General features: G+C 38.6%; 1 protein-coding gene across 1 annotated transcript in view; it reads left to right on the top strand.

Moving 5' to 3' along the window:
- Nucleotides 1-16153, top strand: part of DGKI (diacylglycerol kinase iota) — a 428861-nt gene that overhangs the window by 300336 nt on the left and 112372 nt on the right. The window contains 1 exon segment of the mRNA XM_049094866.1: nucleotides 744-844. Within this exon segment, the coding sequence (XP_048950823.1) occupies nucleotides 744-844 (101 nt within the window).

Below are 16153 nucleotides of genomic sequence, written 5' to 3'. Positions count from 1 at the left end.
AAGGGCATTCTATAAGTGAACAGGATGATTTGGAAACCTTCGTACTACCCTCTTTTAATTGTTTAACATTTATCCTGAACCAATTTGGATTGAGTTCTTTGAAAATGAATTACAACTTCATTCCCTTTCTAAAGAAAGTACATTATACAAATTTTAAAATTTTTCTTCATTTTGGGGTACTCAAAAATCACCATCACAGGCAGAATGTATTGTCCTAAACTTTGAGAGGTTCCTTCAGACTGTTGGGGTACGTAGAGCTGTTTTGATCTCGATCATATGCTTTCTTAATTCTTGGTCTGCTTTTTAGAGGTTTTTTGTTTTTGTTTTTGTTTGTTTTTTTGGCTCTTTTGAGGGTCTAACTGTTATATTTGGCTAACAAGGGCATATTTTCCTAGAGGAGTTTTTTACAGCTCTGTGCCATGTCTCACAATTTCAGATTAGCTATGTATAATTTATTGCAGAACTAAGCACGTGAGCTTATTGGAATTTTTAATAAGTTAATAGTAAACAGGACAGGAGAGGCTTCCAGAAGCTTTTTCTGCTTATTTCCATGTTCTTACCTAAATTCCAGAAACTTGAGGTTTCTGGAGATGTATTCTCCAGATAATGGTCAAATTGTGGTAAAGAACCTCCAATTCTGGTTTGAATGAGAACTTATTCTCCCAAGCATGAAGAAACATTATTGGCTTTAGTTCTCCCAAGTGTATGTGACTCTCAATTCCACTCTCTCATTTGTTTTGCAGTCCCCAATCTGTCCCAGACCGCCTGAGGATCCGGGTGAACAAAATCAGTTTACAAGACTATGAAGGATTCCACTATGACAAAGAGAAACTTCGGGAAGCTTGTAAGTTGGAAGGGCCTAAAGTTGATCTCATGTGATCAGTCTATCTTCAGCTTCTTGACCCTCCTTGGTTTGATGAATAGATTCATCTTGTGTCTGAAAACAATGGTTAGGGAAATGAAAGGAAGCACAGTAATGTGTGAACCCCAAGTGGTGATTTATGGGCTGAAGAAAATGGAACTGAACAAAGGAAAGTAGCAAGATAAAATTATTGTGCTGGAGATGCCAAGTTAGGATTTGTTGGTTTATTAAACACTTTAGGCTCAGGCTCACCTAAAATGAGGAAGCAGAAAGTTGGCAAGTGTCATATGGTATCACAATGTCTAGAAATGTCTGCATTACCAAATACTATCCTTGTTCTTCATGCAGGTGTGCCAGTTATCTGCAAAGACATGTCCAATGCTTCTAGCTATTATGTGATTGCATAAATGTCAGAGGCCCACAGAATACTCAGTGTCATGATAAAGTGACTCATGGATGATGAGATGCCATTGTTCTGAAATCTTAAGTTGACTCAAAGAATGAATACTTCTTAATGTTCATATTTTCCACATGCTTCTTTAAATGCGTAGCTAGGTTTTAGTTCATCTTGTCTATCATTCAGTATTTATTGGGCACTTTTTACATTCCACTTACTATTTTGGCTCCCTGTCTGTACTGTGATATATGAGGTAACCAAGTAAAGTAGGCCAGAAGATGTGAAGACCACAGGTGTGTTAGATATTAGGGTTCTGGGCTCTGTTATAACTACGGAGGCCAATAGTGAAATGCAGTAAAGTCAGAGAAGATCAGGACCAGTATCCCAGGGCATAGGCAGGGATCCAAAAAAGAACAAAAAGAATTTGACATAGAACCAGAGGTTTATAAACTTAAAATAGAAGACACAAATAGCTCAAACTGGCAGGAAGAACATAGGGGACACATTCCTGGGATAATGACTTCCAAGTTGTAATTCTGAACCTGAGATCCGGAGTGGGATTTCGTGAATGGAAATCCTGAAGTTCCGGGTCAGTCTGGGGGGTCAGTGAGGGACTTTCCACTCTGGAGGTGGCAGTGAACAAGGGTCTATTTCACTGGTAGCCCAACCACTGAACGTCCCAGCAAATTCTGTGAAATTCCTCCTCTCTGAATTCTCTCTGCCACTTCAGTTGCCTCAGCCCTTCTGGTTCTTTTCCTTAAACATCAATACCTTCTAGCTTTTCCCCAGCCTTCTCCCTCTCTGTTCTTCACTCTCATTTCCTCTCCTTGGAAAGTTTGAAGCCAAGAAGAAGTACTTCCCTGACCCTCTGTATTTCTCCCTTCTATGAATGACAGATTATATATTTAATACAAATGAAATTATAAGTGACAGACTAGCACAAAATCTAATTTAACTCATAATGTGATGGACATACATGTTTGTATTGGGAGGTGTAGCTAGCTACTGTGTAACTTAAATGGACTTGTAAAGGCTACTGATTCTAAAGAAGAGTGTCTATGTCCTTTCTCATTCCAAACTTATGGACAAAAAGCTTATAATTTTTGAAAACTAAAAAAAGAAAGAATGGAACTCAAGTCAGTAATATTTTTCAGCTTACCATAGACTCTAAACAAAGTTGGTTGGGAGTAGGGAAGCATTTGAAATTTGGGGCTGAAATGGGATTTGAGGCTTATCTGTGGATTTCAATGATCTGTTCTATCTCTTCTGTGACATTATCTGTCCACCATTGACAGAGGTAATTGTGATTTGAGTTTTTACAAGAAGATGACATTTCCTGGCAGGTGCTTTACTCATCATATCTTCTGTGATACAACTTCTCTGTAAGGAAACTTCTTATATCAAATTGGGGGAGATGACTTGGTATAAATCTAAATCCAATAAATTCAACAGTGTCTATGGGTCTCAGGACAAACACTCAAAGAGGGAATCAAGAAGTTAACTTGCTCTAAAGATTTGAGTCTGAAGGAAACAATATATTAATTAGAAGTGAAGATGGCCAACTCAGACATTCCACATTGAATATGTAGTTGTGATGCACCTAAACTGGTTGCTCAGGGAAGTTTGTCCTTCAGGGTTATATATTTGATTATTACCCTCACTCTCTTGCCTAATTCCAACTTGCAACCAACTACAGATTCACAGGAAGACTAGCAGAGCTCAAACTGAGTATAAAGATGAAAACCAGTTCAAGTCCATTTGTGATATACAATGCCAAAATAGATCTGTTATTTCGGAAGCATCAATTAAATAAAATGCATAGAACACATATAGATAAAAGGGATTTGAGGACTGCACTCTGACCTGCATCACAAAGGGAGTGAATCCTCTTCGGCCATCTATTTATTGTCAACATAAAAACCCTGAACTAGAGCAGTACTGCATTATTGGGTTTAAAAATTAGTACCCCCCCAAAAAAATTAGTTCCCTTTCTTGATGATACACCAAGTGATTCATCCAGGCAGCATGTGGTTGTTTGCCATCACTGTTTAATGGATCTTGCTCATGTGTCTGGATCATTGTATTCGATTACAAGCTCGAATATTTGTTGTCTAACAAAGCCCCACTTCCGTCTATAAGGCAGGACTCCTTGGTAATTAGAGGATGGCAGCTCTTTTAATTACCTTGCTTATTTTAGCGTAGATAAAGATGACTACACTATTTCAAAGACTTACCATCCCTCTTCCATTTAGCTCCGACTAGCCTGGGGGCAATCCCCCTGAAATAATAGCTTAAAGAGGGTTAATATATACCAGTCCCTTCCCTGGCTCTTGCCAGTAAATTTCAGACTTACTTAAAATAATTAGAATCTCATTCCTGGATTTATGAATTATTAACCCTCAAGATAATGGTTATGATGTCCAAGAGGAAAGTCTATTCAGCTTAAAAGGCAGAACATAAAGAGAAACATTTTTAAAAATCCTTAAAGTAAATCCATAATGATCGCAGAAACTCACTCCCATAATCTGAATGAAGTAGATAAATGAGTCCTTAAAAAAGCATGTAATCATGTAGTCTAGACAGAGGGTGGTTAGTTATTGAAAATCTCTTATAGTTCTAACTCCAAAGGAGTTTTGTTGATGCAACGTGTATTTTTATATCTAGAATAACTTGATCCTGGCCAAGATTGAACTCTACCCTGTGTAAACTGGCTAAACTTGACTTCTGGCATTAGCTTACTCTGTGCTTTTGAATTGCCCTGATAATTCATACAGGTGTAGGCCCTAAAATACAAGCAAAAACCAGTTTGAAACTAATTGAAAATAGGGGTAGCCTCTAAAGGTAGGAGAGGACTAACATTTGTTGTTTATCAAGTATAGTGTTCAACTATCCTTTTACACTTTCTCAGTGTAATGGGAATTCTATGGATGTTTATAAGCCTGTATAATGTATAGTATATAACATCTCACTACATTATTCTCTGGCAAAGATTAATGATATTAGGATTCTTTAGACAGTTGCTTTAATGGAATTCCCTTGTCTTTCATTTACTACTGTGGTGGAAGAGTCAGACATGTTTGTGTATGAATCACAGTTGGAACCTTGACCAAATAAATAATCTCTCTGATGATCCTATCTCTCAGCTCTAAAATGAGAATATAATTGCAGCCTCATAGAATTACAGGGTGCAATGTAATCTTGTAGATGAAACCACTGGTACAATGTCTGGCACACAAGCATTCTCTCCAAGAGTGATGGCTCTGATTGTTGCGGTTGCTGTTGCTCGAGACATACTACAGGCACACTGGCTGCTCTTTCATCTGCAGGTCCAAAAGCCAGCTGACCTCTCTCACCTGTGGCTTTCACTTTAAAGTACACATGCTACCACCTTCCAACTCCCTTTCTCACTTTCAAAAACAGTGTTGAAAACACTGATAAATATCACAGAAAGATTATGGGAAGAGAACATAATCACTCAATTCACATTTATTGTGTCTGCCAGGACAAGACACTGCTCTGATGGCAGGATATTTAAACCTGTGAGACATGTAAATACTGAGTGCCCATATTTGGTGATCTGGCTAGATATCTATCTGCACACTTCTTGAGTCCTAAGACAGCCTCATACGTGCATCATCTGGTATTTGGGACTGATTTTTTTTTTTTAAACTTATTTTGGGAGTGCCTGGGTGGCTCAGCCACTTAAGCATCTGGCTCTTGGTTTTGGCTCAGGTCATGATCTCTGGGTCTCTAGAGCGTCATGTTAGGGCTCCACGTTCAGAAGAGAGTCTGCTTCTCTGTCTCCTTATGCCCTTCCCCCACTCATGTGCGCGCGCGTGCTCTCTCTCTCTCTCTCTTTCTTTCTCTGTTTCCCTCTTTCTCTATCTCTCATATAAATAAATAAATCAAGGGGTGCCAGAATGGCTCAATCCTACTCCTGGTTTCAGCTCAGGTCATGATCCCAAGGTCATGGCATCAAGCTCCTCTGGGCCTCCATGCTCAGCACAGCCTCTGCTTCAGATTCTTTCTCCCTCCTCCTCTGCCTCCCCCCCCCGCCCCCACCCCAGCTCATGGTCTCCCTCTTTCTCCATCTCTCAAATAAATGAATAAGTAAAATCTCTAAAAATCAAATAAATATTCTTTTAAAAACTTATTTTGGAGTAATTTTAGATTTTTATAAAAGTTCCAAAGATACTACTGGAAGTTCCTGTATACCTTTCACCCAGTTTTCCCAATTGCTGAACATTTTATATTACCATGCTACCTTTGTCAAATAAACTGATATTGCTTCATTACTATTAACTAAAATCTGGGGATCCCTGAGTGGCGCAGCGGTTTGGCGCCTGCCTTTGGCCCAGGGCGCGATCCTGGAGACCCGGGATCGAATCCCACGTCGGGCTCCCGGTGCATGGAGCCTGCTTCTCCCTCTGCCTGTGTCTCTGCCTCTCTCAATCTCTCTCTCTCTCTGTGACTATCATAAATAAAAAAAAAAAAAAAAATTTAAAATCTGTACTTTCTATTCCACAATCCAATTCAGGACAAAATATGGTATTTGGTTGACATGTCTTCCCAGACTTGTCTGGTCTGTGGCAGTTTCTGAATCTTTCTTTTTCTTCTTCCATGACCCTGATGGTCCTGAGAAATAGTGGCCAGGTGTCCCGTAGAATACCTGCAATCTGGCTTTGTCTATTGTTTAGTTCATAATGAGAGTGAAGTGAGTTAAAGGTTCTTGGGAAAAAAATACTGCAGAGGTGTAGTTTCCTTTTAGTCTCATGATATCAGAGATTCCCTGACACCCATATGATATCCATGATGATGGTAACCTGATCACTTGGTTAAGGCTGTACTTGCTAGGTTTCTCTACTGTGAAGTTACTATTTTTTTCCTTTCGCAATGCTGGTTTGTTTGTCTGTTTGTTTGTTTTTGTGAATCACTACGTTTAGCCCATCTTCAGACTAGGGGGAGGTCTATCACAAGGGTTTTCATCGTTTCTAGTGTCCATATTTGACCTCAAGTGAATTTATTTTAATACATGTGGCATAGTGGAGCCATTCATTCAGATGCATCCATGCTTCCAAAAACTGTGTGTTTGTGACAATTATATACTATCCACCGCATTAGATGGTAGGCATTGGAAAATGAAATTGGGACATTTAACATGACAATATCATTTATGCAGTACACATTTATTGAGTGCTTACTGTTAGCAAACAGTGGTGGGGGTTAAAAAACAGAAATAGTACCTGATTCATTGGAGCATTTTTCTCATGTGAATTCCAGTAGGGCTATGGAAACACTAGGTACCTATATTCCTAGCAAACATCACTTAAGTGACTAAAGAAAGTGATGGAAATATAGAAGCAAGAATGAGAAAAACCAATCTAACTACTAATTACTTGTATGACCTTGGGCAATGCATTTATCCTCTTCAGGCTTCATTGGCCTTATCTGCTCTACACACAGTGGTTAAACTAGGCGTTTCCTAAGAACTACTGTATTATAGTAAATGTTTAGCCCTATAGAAATTACATAGGGTTTAACATTTTTCCTCCAGACATGTCTTCTTAGCGAAGTTTTTAAAGCACACACATCACTCATGAGTATGAACATTAGAAAATTCTGTAAGTGCATTTTGCTTCATGAATTTGCAACAAATACTGATATTTTTTTCTGTTGATAGCTTCATGTAAAATTTAGTCTTCTCCACTCCTTTAACAAGTTAACAATCAGGATGTTCAGTGGGGATTGAGCCCCCATTCGGTGGAGGTAAGTGTTCCATTTTGAAAGCTGTCTGAGGAATAAAATGATTCCAGTCTGTTCTCTGAAGGACACTGTATATCCCTTTGTGAATGTGTTTGTCTTTTCCTATTTTTCATGGGTTGACATTTACCCAGAGTTTTGTGCTTAGTTTCTTTTACTGTTCTTCTCTGTCTTTTGTCTATACTGTGTATTTATCTTTTTATTTAAAATGTAATACTAGGTTATGCCTGGATGGCTCAGCAGTTAAGCTCTGCTTTCAGCTCAGGGTGTAATCCTGAAGTTCAGGGATCAAGTCCCACACCGGGATCCCTGAGGGGAGCCTGCTTCTCCCTCTGCTTATGTCTCTGCCTCTGTGTGTGTGTGTGTCTCACAAATAAATAAATAAAATCGTTAAAAAAATTAAAAAAAATAATATGTACTAGTAAGTGAAAGTAATAGTTAACTCATAAGCATTACTGTGAGCAAGGAAATATCCTAACATTTCTATTCCTCTCATATAATTTAATTCTTCCAAAATCTTCTGAGGTTTTGGCCTGAGAAGCTTGGTAAATAGAGACAGGAGAGATGTAGGGGCCCCCCAGCGACCAAGAAGCAGCACACAGTGAACTAGGAAAAAAAAAAAAACTTGTTGATTGCAAGCCAAGAGAAGAAAAATGTTTTATGCGAGAACAGTGAGAACTATGCCAAATGCCCCAGAGTGGGAGAGGTGGAATAAGGATTGCATGCTAAGAACTGGTCATCAGATTTGGATTTGGGCCGAGGGTGATTATTCATCACCCTACAAGAGGTTGAAGAGTGAAAAAGTGAAGATGACTAGAATGGCTACATGCACACATGGGAGGGAAGGAAGTGAGTCTGCATAGGTTGCTCTTTTTAGATGGTTAGCTACAAAAGGGAAGTGGGAATGGAATGGTGGCTGGGAGGGGACGTGGAGCCCAGGGAGGATTTTTTTCTGCTTTGTAAGATAGTACAGCTGTCTCTCTTGATGGAACCCATTTACTAGAGAGGGAGAACTCCTTTCAGGAGAGAGGACCAAATGCAGGGGTAATGCCTTGGAGTGGGTGGAGATAGGATCTAGTGCCCAGGGCACCAGTACAGAGTACAGAGCAGAAAAGCAGAGGAGTGTTGCAGAGGCAGGTGAGTTGGGGGTTTGGGTATTAGAGAGAAGCAGAAGTTCCATTCTGATGACTTTTATTTTCTCAGTGAGATAAAAAGCAAGCCTACCAGATAACAGTAGGGACAGGAGAGTATCAATGTTCAGGAAGAACAGAGCAAGTTGAAAAGAATCAATGTGAAGAGCAACACAGTGAGTGGCTCACACAGAATTGCTAAGCAGCACTTTCGATATAGATCGATTAATTCATTGGCTTTTCATAAGTGCATAGAGCCTGACCCGGTCTGTTCCTAGGGGTCTTAACTTATAAATGAGTGCACTGTCATTCTTTCCAGCCTCAAAAATTCAGATGCCAGGAGGGTATTAGGCTGGAAGATGGTGATCTTACTTTTAATATAAATGTCTAAATGATCTAATTCTTTTTATGACCCAAAGGCTTGCTTTGTTTATAAGAAAATATGTGCTTCCAGAGCTTTGGTGAATTAGATGCTGATGATGGTAGGTCTCAGAAAGGAAATAAGCCTCAGGCATTGATATTTGATCCTTCTTTCATTGTTGAAATGTAGGTTTGGGGAATGAGAACCATCTATTGTAGGTACATCCTCAAGTCTCTACCCAAAGGAATATTTTCCCCCTTTAGTTTATTCTGTGCACACACACAAAATCATGACCAATTCTTACTGCTTATACACCAACCTAGTTCACTTTGTTGATACCTTCCCAGGTTGACAACTCTAGGATATCAACTCAGATTGCAGTCAGGTTTCTCTTTAAAGGCTTCCTTCTAAGGGCCTTGTATAAAATTATGGCTTTTTTATTTATCATGTTAACATGTGGGTGCCACTGCAATCATGGCATTGTGTTTAACAGCTAGTGTCTACACACTGCTCACGGTTTACAGAGGGTGTTCATCTATGCCATATGCATGTGTTATCACAGGGACACTTAGAAACACTGCCTCACCCGGGGTCACATGGCTGTGATGGGATTTTAATAAGAACCAGCATCTCTCTCCTAAGCCAGTACACTTTCCTAATACACAGCTCTACTTCTTTGTAAAGACATAGCTGTGCACTTATAGAAATGTGTTTTTAAAAAGGATTTGGGATCATAGTTTTTGTAAGTGGTTGGGTTTACTCAGAAATAGAATCTGAGGCTTTTGAGTTTTAGATGTAGGAGGTTTGTTGGGGACTCTCCAAGAGGGAACAGCATTTGTGAAGAGGGAGGAAAGTACCATCAGGATAGGGCAGAGGAAGATGTTGAGCTGTAAGACAATTGCAACAGAGGCCTCCCACAGGGATATTTGCATCTGAGATGGCCATGTAGGGTTGTCCCAGTTGAAACAAGGATTGTCCCACTCAAGCCAGGCTGTCCGCTGAGAGGAAGCAAACCCTGAGTAGAGTATTTTCCTTCCTGGAGAGGGATTCAGTTGTGAGTTATCAGTAGAGCCACCACTTGAGAGCTGAAAGAATGAGTGCTTCTTTGTGTCACCTCATCTGGGTGGGGCACTTCAGCTCTGAAAGCATCTTCTTGTTTACAGTAACAGAGCACCTGATTTTTAAAATAAGACTGGGAAAGATCCACCCCCAAAATCCTTGAGTGCATTTAATCACTTTAAAAATATATATATTTTCTTTATTTTCAATTTGTCAACATACAATATAACACCGGGTGCTCATAACACCCGGTGCTCATTCCATTAAGTGCCCTCCTTAGTTATTCACTTCTTCATTAGCAATTCTTTATTGAGTAACTACCATGTACCAAGCACTGTTCTAGGTGCTAGGGATTAGAGTCAAATTTTAATTTGTATTTTTTAACCTGAGTCTCCTACTATTCCAAATTCAGGGAATTGGAATATAAGTTATCTTCTTTAGATGTGTCAGAATTAGCTAAAAGAAACTCAAAATGTTAATGATGACCTTTTCTTGAGAGCTCTTTTTGACGTGAACTATTATTAAGCCAAATATTCTTCACTTGGAATTTGAGTGATTAAAATTGGAAGCGTAAATATAAGGCAATCTAAATTTTAAGCTATTTCTAGCCTGACACTGTAGTTAGAGATAACTTCAGAGTTTGAGCTTCATCAAGATAGACATTTCATCTATGTATTCTTCCAACTTATTGGTAAAGATGTTGAACCAAATAGAACCCAGGACAGAAATGTATACTAATCTGAACATAATAACCTCTTTGCGGATTGACTCAGAATAACAATTTTGTGTGCTACTAACGTGGGTGAAAACTGTAGACTTTTCATAGTTCATACTTAATACTTCGTGGGTTTCCTGAATCACTGACCCATGAATCTCCTCTGGAGTCACTGATAAACAGAATCAGAGTCCCCTGGGTTGTCAGATTCTAAGGATATGTTTGCTGAAATCTGCCCAGTTTCACATCTTTATGTGGCAGCTGTCTACATATAATTTGTTTACTCTTTTTGCTTCCAGAAAGAGATTTAGGCCTCTTCAGAAGGTTTTGGGAAATCTTTGTATCATTAATTCTCTACATGTATCCAATGAACTCAGAAATTCAGAGCTACGTGACTGATTATGTCTTCCATATCTAACTGTTGGTGACCTCGCGCATCACTGAATGGTACACAGACAGTATGATGTTGAAATTTAAACTAGTGTCTCTAACCATCATTTTTAGTATTTAAGTATGTGGTACAGTTATGAATCTTTGCTTTTGAACCCTTAACGTTTCATCTGACTTTCATATTTTTTTGGCTGGCCAGGCCAGGTAGCTAAGATTCCAATGTCATAACCAAATATTTGCTATCTCCTAATTACTAGAGCACTAGCTCTAGTAAGTCGTCACTGGTGCTTCTTCTCTGTATCTAGGAATTTTATAAATCCTACCTTATTGATAAATGCACCTGGAAGAAATTCTATTTTTCAGTGCCCATTGTCAAGTACATTCTAGAATCTCACCATTAAAAGCTGTTATTACATTTTACGCTGGGAATAAATCCCAAGGAATTTTATAACACATTTTGTTGTACTAGGATTTCATTGAATGTGACATTAGGAACTTTCATTGAAATGGAATTTTCTGCATCAAAATTAGAAATCTATGTTATTGTTGTTAAGCTTTCATACTAAGTTGGAAGATTATGGCATTTCATAGAACTGAGCTAAAGCTCTTCCTAACTCACCTTCCTGCCACTCATCGTCTTCATATCTCTGCCAAAGATTTTTCTAAAATGTCAAAGAAAAATTGCATTGGACAAATTAAACAGGCTACGAATAATTTATTCAAGACTATTGCAATAAGAAAGAGAAAGTGAACTCAACTCCCCTGTAACAAAAGGCAGGAGAATTTTAAAGCAGAGGAATGAGTGAGTAGAAAAGTAGTGCAGGACATTGGCAGGTTAGTCTTTGTGATTAGGGTATCTGTGTTTGTTAATTGTCACTTATTAGCAGCAATTAAGTAGGCTCCTACCCACCCAACCCATGGAAATTCAAGGATCCGGACACAATCTTCCTTAAAGGGTCCATTTCAAAAAGATGCCTCCCAGGTCTTTGCGAAGGACATTCTAGGGTTGTAAAAGTGGCTGAGAGGCTGGGAGAAGATTGACACCTTAAAAGGACAGAGAAGTAATTTACAATTGGAAGTCTTCTAAATAAGAATTGGGAGGTCAGACACTGTCTTAAGTATAGTCAAGCTGAGGGGGACATTAAGGCCTTCTAGATTAATGTAAATCTGAAACTTTTATCATCTGTTGGGAACCCGATAGTATCTGTCTATCTTTTTAAGAATAAAGTCTCAATTCTTAGCATAAAAAAAAATGCAAGTCTCTGGCCTTGGCCTCAGCTTGTACTCTGCATCCATCTATTTTCCTAAGTCCTGAACATTTGCTGTTTATGAGACCTTGGTTTCTCAAAATCTAAGGATGATCTAAAACTAAGGGAATTTCTTGTGCCTGAAAAACTCTTGTCTCTGTTGCCAGACTTCCTTATTGTCTTCATTTGGGATAACTCCTCATGAATTGTATCCTGACCTAGGAAATGTGCAACTTCTCTGTATCCTAAACACACTAGTTTCTTGTCTGTCAGAATTCCAATCACAAGGTATATAATCAAGAGGATGTCTTTAATGTCCCCCTTCTTTTCCCAGTCTATAATATCTTGAGGGCAGGTACTGGTTCTTATTCAGTATTGCGGCCTCACTTCCTAGCACTCTAGTTGTTGCTGGCACAAGAAAATCCTTAAAACTTGTGTGTCAAGTGATTAAGTGGATGACTTATAGACCTGAAAAATATTTTCATACAATTCCATATATATATCTGAAACACAATTGGCCAGTTAAATGAAAGTGAGTACCAGGAGTTGTTATTTTAGATTATAAATGACAAAGTATTTAAGAGAATTTTTAAAAAAGTGAGTTGGCTGTCCCTTGGGTTGCCTTCTCAGTTAGTTTACTATTAGGATAAGAAGCAGAATTCGAACTGTAGTTTGAAACCCAGATTTGTAGAGAAACTGCTACTTCCTAGAAAGCATGCCTCCAAAATATTATACTCACATAGAATGCAATGAAAACTACCTAGTTGACTTTTATCTTGTGGTGACGTTTTGAACTAATTTTGGGGAGATTTAGCTCAAGCTATGGAGTACAATCTCTAGGACCACTTTTAATCACAAGAATCAGGTTTCCTGAAACCTTTTACAGACCCCAGCTATGGCAGAGTGCAGTATAAAGTTCTGAGGATGTTCTATACCCTGTTGAGTGCTATATGCCTATTAATTTCCCCTGTTGGTTCCATTGAGCTGTGGCAGTTAATGATGACAAGTTGTTATAAAATGGACTTGTGGGGAAAAATTGGATTGAAACATTGCCAACTCATTCTCTTTAATTATTATCAGCCATCAAGTTAGAACTTTAGTTCCTTGATAACCCTGTCACATTCAAAACTAATGAGGACCATAGGAAGATTCCACTTGCTCCTCCCATCTTCCCTTAGGACTTTCCTCCCTTTCTCTAGTCCCCTGCCTCCCCTCCCTGATTTTTACTTCTAGTCCCTTCTACCCATCATTGTGTGACTTCTTGAATAGTGTTAAAACTATGGCCAAGAAAGTCGGTAACATTTGCTTTTTCTACGTGTAAATAGATTCTCAGATGTTAGCAAAGTATCTGTCTATAGGAAATTCAGAGCCTGTTTTTTCTTTTCTCTTGCTTTTTATTTCTTTTTAATTAATAGATTTTTTTTTTAAAGAGCAGTTTTAGCTTTACAAAAAGTTTAAGTGGAAAGTACACAGAGTTCCACATAGTCTCCCACTGTAGGCTCCCTACCCCAGCACACAGTTTCCCTTATTAACATCTTGCTTTAGTATGATATATTCAGTTACAATTGGTGAGCTAATGTTAATGCATTACTATTAACTAAGTCCACATTTCTACATTAGGATTCATGTTTGTGTTCTATAGTTTTATGGTTTTTCACAGATGTGTGGCATATATCTACCAAGACAGTATCATTCAGTGTAGCTTCACTGCTCTAAGTACCCCTGGGCTAAACCTATTAATTCATCCCTTTCCTGTAACCCTTAGCAACCACTGACTTTTTTTACTCTTCATACTTTTCCAGAATACCATGTAGTTCAAATCATGCAGCACTGTCTTCTTTCAGTTAGCAATATACACTTAAGCTTCCTTCATTATCTTTTGTGGCTTGAAAACTCATTTCTCTTCGTTCCCAAATAGTAACCCATTGTACAATGATAAGTTTTGTTTTTCACTTGCCTATTGAAGGACATCTTGGTTGCTTGCAAGTTTTGGCAATTGTGAATAAAGCCAATTGTGAATATTCATGTTCAGATTTTTGTGGGGACATGATTTTGGGCTCATTTGGGTTAATACCAAGGAATAGTTTTGCTGGTAAGAATTTGTTTAGTGCTATCTTCCAAAGTGGCTGCGCATGTTGCACTCTCATCAGCAATGAATAAAAGTTCCTATTGCCTCCTTCTCACCAGTATTTGGTGTTGTCAGATATTTGTTTTTATGTTGTCTATTCTAACAGATATGTAATGGTATCTTGTTGTTTTAATGTGCAATTCCCTAATGACATATGATGTTGAGCCCCTTTTTCATGTGTTCATTTACCATCTAAGTCTTTTATCCGGTGAGCTGTCTGTTTAGATCTTTTGCCTACTTTTTTTTTTTAAGATTTTATTTATTTATTCATGAGAGACAGAGAGAGAGAGAGAGAAAGAGAGAGAGGCAGAGACACAGGCAGAGGGAGAAGCAAGGCTCCATGCCGGGATCCTGACGTGGGACTCCATGCCGGGAATCCAGGATCATGCCCTGGGCCAAAGGCAGGCACTAAACTGCTGAGCCACCCAGGGATCCCGTTGCCTACTTTTTTTTTTTTTAATTTTTATTTATTTATGATAGTCACACACACACACACACACACAGATTGAGAGAGAGAGAGAGAGAGAGAGAGAGAGAGAGGCAGAGACATAGGCAGAGGGAGAAGCAGGCTCCATGCACCAGGAGCCCGACGTGGGATTCGATCCTGGGTCTCTAGGATAACGCCCTGGGCCAAAGGCAGGTGCCAAACTGCTGCACCACCCAGGGATCCCCCGTTGCCTACTTTTTAATTGACTGTTACTTTTGAGTTTTAAGAATTCTTTGCATATTTTGAATGCCAGTCTTTTACCAGATACGTGTTTTGCAAAGATTTTTTTCCCCAGTCTATCTGGTCTTTTCATTTGTTTAACAGTATATTTAACGGAACAGAAGTCTTAATTAAGTCCAACTTATCACTTTTCTCTTTTATGGATCATGCTTTCGGTGTTGTAGTCACCTGTCATTGCCAAACATAAGCTTGCCTAGCTTCTCGCCTGTATTATTTTCCAGGGAACAGTTTCTTTTTCAGCCTATCAGTTTCTCAAGGCTGTGTATAGGTTGATAGAGAGTGAGTATTGATTATGCCAACAAATCTAAAATCAATGCTTAAGGAAATGTCACATTTTAAAAAGATTATCTCTAAATAGTATTAACATAAAATAAATTAATTGTAATATTATATTTTCCCTGATTTACCATAGTATTTGAAATGCTTCCCTATTTTGTGAATTTTTAACTTAGATTTATTCTTTTCAGGAGGCGACAGTGTTTTTATTTAGCCTCGAGACTGCAATTCTAACATTTTTATGTATACACTTAGAGCTTAAAACCCAATCTTTGCAAATCCCTGCAGTTTCTGAGAAGTTTTTCTCTAAGATCACACACCTTCTTTTAATGATCCTGTTGAAGATAGTTTTTCATGTTTTGAATAGGTTAGCAGCCCCATTCAGCTGCAATTCTGTTGTAACAGGAATGACACTGTAATAAAGAGAGATAGACAAACCAACTGACTTAAACATCTTAAACATGTAAGGAAAAGGTGATGATTTCACTTGTATTTATTTTTATTATTTTTAAACTTTTTTATTTTATTTAAATTTAATTAATTAACATATCATGTATTACTGGTTTCAGAAGTAGAGGTCATTGATTCACCAGTCTTATAGAACATCCAGTGCTCAGGACATTATGTGCCCTCCCCTAATACCCATCACCCAGTTACCCCATCCCTCCACCCTCTCCCCTCCAATGACCCTCAGTTTGTTTCCTATGTGTGATTTCACTTGTAGAGGAAGGCTCTCAGGACAGCTGAAAAGAGTCTGCATCAGTGTCTGGCTTCAGCTTCCCTGAGAGTGCACATGAGCCCCTTCTAAGAGGATTTAGGGGGCAAGATTATGATTGAATTCTGAGAAACATTTTTCAGGGTGTTGGGGTGCATTCAAATTATCAAGCAGAAATATGGTTGGGGGAATGGACTTCTTTGAATATTTCTGCTTTACCATAACCTAACAATTGCTCTGAAAAACAGATTAAGACAGAGTACATCTAGGGTGCTACAGTGTTGATATATTTGAGAAACTGGTTCAGACTTGCCTGGGCTGTACCCTTGGGTTGAAAAATAACTCCAAGGATTGTGAAAATCTCAATGATATAGCTATCCACATAA

This window comes from Canis lupus, chromosome 16, assembly GCF_003254725.2.
Source record: "Canis lupus dingo isolate Sandy chromosome 16, ASM325472v2, whole genome shotgun sequence".
In the NCBI taxonomy this organism is placed as follows: Eukaryota; Metazoa; Chordata; class Mammalia; order Carnivora; family Canidae; genus Canis; species Canis lupus.
This window is presented reverse-complemented; position numbering and strand designations above follow the sequence as displayed.